Source organism: Liolophura sinensis, chromosome 8, assembly GCF_032854445.1.
Source record: "Liolophura sinensis isolate JHLJ2023 chromosome 8, CUHK_Ljap_v2, whole genome shotgun sequence".
NCBI lineage: Eukaryota > Metazoa > Mollusca > Polyplacophora > Chitonida > Chitonidae > Liolophura > Liolophura sinensis.
In genome coordinates, this window is record NC_088302.1 from 26,279,117 (window position 1) to 26,284,281 (window position 5,165).

Below are 5,165 nucleotides of genomic sequence, written 5' to 3' on the forward strand. Positions count from 1 at the left end.
TTGTAAAAGCTCACATGCCCAAGTTGTATGATTTGTTGTTGAATCATGTTGACATGCGCACAGCCGTTATGTGTAGACTGCATAATCAATGAAACAAACATCCAACGGGTCGATGGCACAGGTGACACCTACCTATCATTTATACCATTGATTTTTTTTTTCAGTTCACCATGAAAATGATTGTCATATAACTATTGTACACTTGATAGATACCCTGGAGTGGGTTTATTTAGGACACGTGATAAGGTTTACAATATCGACACGTACAAGCGCTGCAGTCTATCTATACCCTGTACGTATTGTGGTTTATGATACATGTCATATACTATACATTTTGTACGTGCGGTATTTATACAGATTGTTAGGGTGTAAATATTATCTAAACAAAGTAATCAAGGAATTCCAAACACCTAGATTTTATTAACTGGATATACAATTTTCTAATAGAGATGTTATAGCCGCGAGCTAACATATTACGCCGTATTTCATTTACAATGCGCATCCACACTCGTTAATTGCACGGGCCAGCATATCCAAAAACAGCCAATGAATACACAACTTAACTGTATAAAGAGACCCGATCCTGGTTTAGTGGTAAAAGGTGCATTGCCATTCAGTCCCTAGTATGCTCTGAATTGTTCTCTCGTCCTACCTGGAATCCTCGCGTGATCAAAACACTGCATTATTTTCTCAACACTCCATTTTTGATTCTGATACTTATCTTTATCTAGTGGAATGTTTAAAAAGTGATTATAAAGCACTAGTCTCTCAAAGCCTTTAAAATGTTTTTCATGAAAGTTTAATATTTGTTAATTCCAAACATGTAGATTTACAACATGTCACATTTGAATTTAAGACTACATTAAATAAATAGGTCATGACAAACTCATGAGAATGTTTAGGATCTCGGCGTATTTTATCATCCAGTCAAAAGCTGACGGCAGCCATAACAGATCTCTTGAATCTGTAGGGTATGTGCGCAGTGTAATCCGATTTCAATTCGATTTTGGTTTAAAATGCTATACTGCCTGTAACAGGTATGTTTCAACCCTTTAACAAACAAAAAAACCACAATGCATCAGAAACGTCACTTGTCGTAAGACCGATGGAAGAAATCACCTGAACGATATTGCTAATCAATAGCGCGATACTGTAGAGCGATGACACCATCTTGCCAAGGTACATGTTTGTAACGTTGCCATATGTACATGTAGCATCGTGGAATCGCTTTGCGTTATTGTACTATCGCAGTATTGTGTCGCCACTTCACGGTATCCTGGCAACGCTTCCCAGTATCGTTCCATCGCTTAGCAGTATCACTCCATCGCTTCTGAGTGCCATTCCACTCCTTCACAGTATCGTTCAATCACTTCTATTGTCGGGCGATGAAAGATAGTGCGATGGTATCCTGATGGCCCTAACCGGCTTTCATACAAATGGAAAACTTTGTTAGTAGCTTGCCAAAGGTTGGTAGATTGCATCGGGCACTATGGTGGGAGGAAACCGGGCAAATCTCGGGAGGAACGCACGACCCATCGGCAGGTTGCTGTCAGACGGCCGACATCGTGTAAGTGAAAAAGGTTTGAGCATGGCATTAAACAAAAATGAAATAAAACAAGTAAATATTCGTATAAAACACATCTACAACGGTAGGATTGCATCGACAAGATTTGTGGAATTTCATATTAGTTAGTAGAAACACCAAAAATTATGCCCAATTTGGTAACGTGTTTGCCAGAGCACATACAGAATGACGAGAAAGCAGTTGTCTGTGTATAAGTTAAGCGACACGGTCCTAGGCATACTACGGTTAATGGATTGAGAATATAATTGGTTCACCCAGAGCATAGGTAGGTTTTCTGCGTAGCGAAGAAATCTTGAAATGTTTCAGGGTATGCTAGCATTACAGAATACTGTGAAGTCGAAATACGAGTGAGCTTACAAATTTGCTGCTGGGTACTGGTAAATTGAGCAGCTCAAGTGTCCGGCATTTACGATACTGCTGACAAAAAAAAGTACGGCCTACACGATTTCCTGGAGATAAGGTTTCCACTTTTTACTTGCTGTTAACCATAACGGAATTAGTGTAACATCCTGCTATTAGACCGCTAAAGAAGTCACCGTGACCTCTACATGGCCTATCCACAGCTAACGGCACTACAATGACTTAAGATCAGTCCCCACGTAGGTGGTCGATCTGTGCTTAAGTGGAATAAATTGTGAAGTAAGCATATGTAGAAAGACCACTGAAAAATATCTGCTCACAGCCCACGGACGAGAAACATTATTGTCCACCTTACCATACTCTATTAGACTCCATCAGAGAAAAAGATATTTTACGATATAATTTCCATCGGTATGTATATAGTTTCTTCCCTTTGAAACACTGTGTCCAGTCACTTCTCGCATTTCGCAACTGGAATCTCACAGAGCGGCGCGTCATAGCTGTTGTCTTCTAAACGCCATTCCATTGAGGCAGCACCATATGTATAGAAGGACGCTGCAAACGAAGACACTAACCTGTATGGCATAACCAAAATATTGTTTAAAGCCATATGTACGTATGTAAAATCCCAAGCATACAAACACAGGAGAAAGCACGTGAACATGTGGGCCGGCTTTCGATCCATTACAGCAGGCCCACGTATCCAAAGTGAAACGCGAGTCGTTGTGATAGAGTGGTGCATACTGACAGGCACAATGCACAACTTATTTTGTGAATATATACACATATTCTCCGCAGTCAGTAAACAAAAGTGAAGACGTTCAGTTCAGTTATTGTTACAGCTATGCACCTGTATACGAACTGTTGTCATTGCGACTTCCGCTGAAGGATATCTTTAACCAGTGTTCTTTTTTCTGGAAAATCTTTGTTGTAAAAAGTGAGTAATATTGAGATTGTTGGGTGGCTATTACAAAAGCAATCATGTAAGAATGCACCCACATGGGTAATGAATTATATAAGTCGAGAGACATTTGTCTACAATGTGATGCTATCGTGGGGAGTGGTGAAGTGGGCTTCATTTTTTGTAGCTTACCGGCTTCTTCAAATATTCATTCCATGAAATGACGTCATAACTTGTTCAATAAATCATGATGGCAACACAGATTCTTAATATAACAAGTGATCGGATTTTTATTACGTTGGTATATTTACCTTAGACTGAGAGTATGTGTGAAGAGATGTAATGTAAAACTTCAGTGAAACGAAGAGATAATGTACAAATATTTGAATTCATATAATAACTCAGACGTACACCACTTCCGTTATGTTTGTGCAGATTCAAGCATAAATGTAGCTGCTTCCACATTTTTTGGGCAAAATGATTTTAAAATCTTAATGCTAGCCTTTAAACCGGTCAAACACGTTCGTCTTTGGCACAAAACTGTAGTCAGGAATTTCTTCCCACTTTATTCCTCACAGCAAAATTCCAATACATAATGTCATGGCTCCGAATCCGACCAGAGATGATATCACATGCGCATAAGTGTAATCCTCCTCCATTTCAGGCAGAAAAACGTCAAAAAATACTATATACAAGATGGCGCCGTTTGTAATAGACTGAAATATGGTCACAACTGAAATGAGGGATGTATTGTAATAGGTGGCAGATTCCAGCAGGGTTCCTCCGACGACTCCAGCTGCGGCAATTGTCGCCGTGACAGCGATCCCGAACAAACTCTGATATCTTTTGTCAGTGAATCTGGCTAACTCAAGTCCCAGACTAAAACTATGCACTACCTCTCGTAAGGCAAGTCCTACAAATAACAACCAAACGGAAACCGCTCCACGTTGAAATCCCAGCGCAAGTCCGCTAAAGAAACTATGAAAACTCAATGCAATAACAAAAATGATGGCAAGTTTTGCAGATTTTCGTCCTCCACCGTTCACATATAACATCTGAAATTCTTTGTGTTCGACAGGAAGGTACAATTCGACAGGCAGTGACACGCCGTGCTCATCAACTGACAACTGCGTCAATTTTGGATTCGTCAGGTCAGCATGGTTTTCGGCAATGATGTCAGACATATCAATTTCATCTTCAGTCAGACTTTGTTTTCTTGTCAACTCATATGATGTCAGTGTTGGATATCCCGTTGTAGAACATACACTCTCCGTAGATTGGGCTTGTGTCGGCGGATTCCGACACTGACTCCTCTGCAAGCAGTGAATACTCCTGTCAATTAGCAATAACAGGTAAATCCCGAGTGCGGTCAACATCTCGGCCAGAGGAAATTTGTTATGTGACAGATCATGTCCTGTAATACCGCGAAGAATTCTCTGGCATTCCGGGAAAATGTGGAGAAAGCTCATAGACAGCAGAGTGCCTGCAGCAAAACAGTGGAAGCACTCCACAAACAGGCAGAAGTATTTCCGACGCGCAGGCGTACGAGCTGCCAAACGTTTTAAAGGTTCATGGAAGCTGCATGGAAACAATCCGAAGACTAACTTTGTCACCAATATACCGAACACACAGATAATCTTACAGCCTAGAGGATCCATGTCGCAGTCATCGTGCCAGATAATACAGGACCACAGAAAAGTCGATGCCGTTCATGTTGTTGACGCGATCGCATAGTTTTGTCCCGTTCACTTGTTTTATGCATCATAAGGACTCACCAGAGTTTATCTCCCTGGATGAACTGGCGTCGGACATACCGGCATAGTTGTCATGTGTCAACGTCCAACACTGCTTATTTCTCACCCCAACACCGGTCACTCACCCTGTACTATAAGGGCACATACACAACGTATATATAGCTCGCCTTTTGTGTGTCACTTTTTGGCTTTAATATGGGTGGGCTTGCCTCGTCTCAGATATGGCTCGGACTCCGGCTAACTCCGTCCCCAGCTGTTGCCAGATCTCTCCACTCCACTCACACACGCAGTATCAAATAGCATGGCAGCCAGAGTTTCCACTAAGCGAACGACCTACATATGTGTCGTTAAAACAGCTCACATCCCGTTTGCGGAGCTGTTAGGCTGGCTGGTTAACCCGCCCATACGCAGAGCGCACACAGGCTGACCACAACGGCGGTTGAATTGGCGCGCTTTTCGCTCGGCGCAGCTGTCAACCTGTAGCTGGTTTTCACGCAGTGTTCAAAGTCAAGAGCTATGCCCATGTCTCGTGCACGCAAGGCTGAACACGGGTCAAGTACTCTCC

The 5,165-nt window shown here is 41.9% G+C and overlaps 1 protein-coding gene across 1 annotated transcript; it reads right to left on the reverse strand.

The window, feature by feature from the left end:
- Window positions 1-2,855: 2,855 nt before the first annotated feature.
- On the reverse strand, window positions 2,856-4,962 carry LOC135473742 (zinc transporter ZIP3-like). Its single transcript, XM_064753620.1, has one exon. The coding sequence runs from the start codon at window positions 4,502-4,504 to the stop codon at window positions 3,419-3,421; it is 1,086 nt and encodes a 361-aa protein (XP_064609690.1). The 5' UTR covers window positions 4,505-4,962; the 3' UTR covers window positions 2,856-3,418.
- Between the last annotated feature and the right edge of the window lie 203 nt (window positions 4,963-5,165).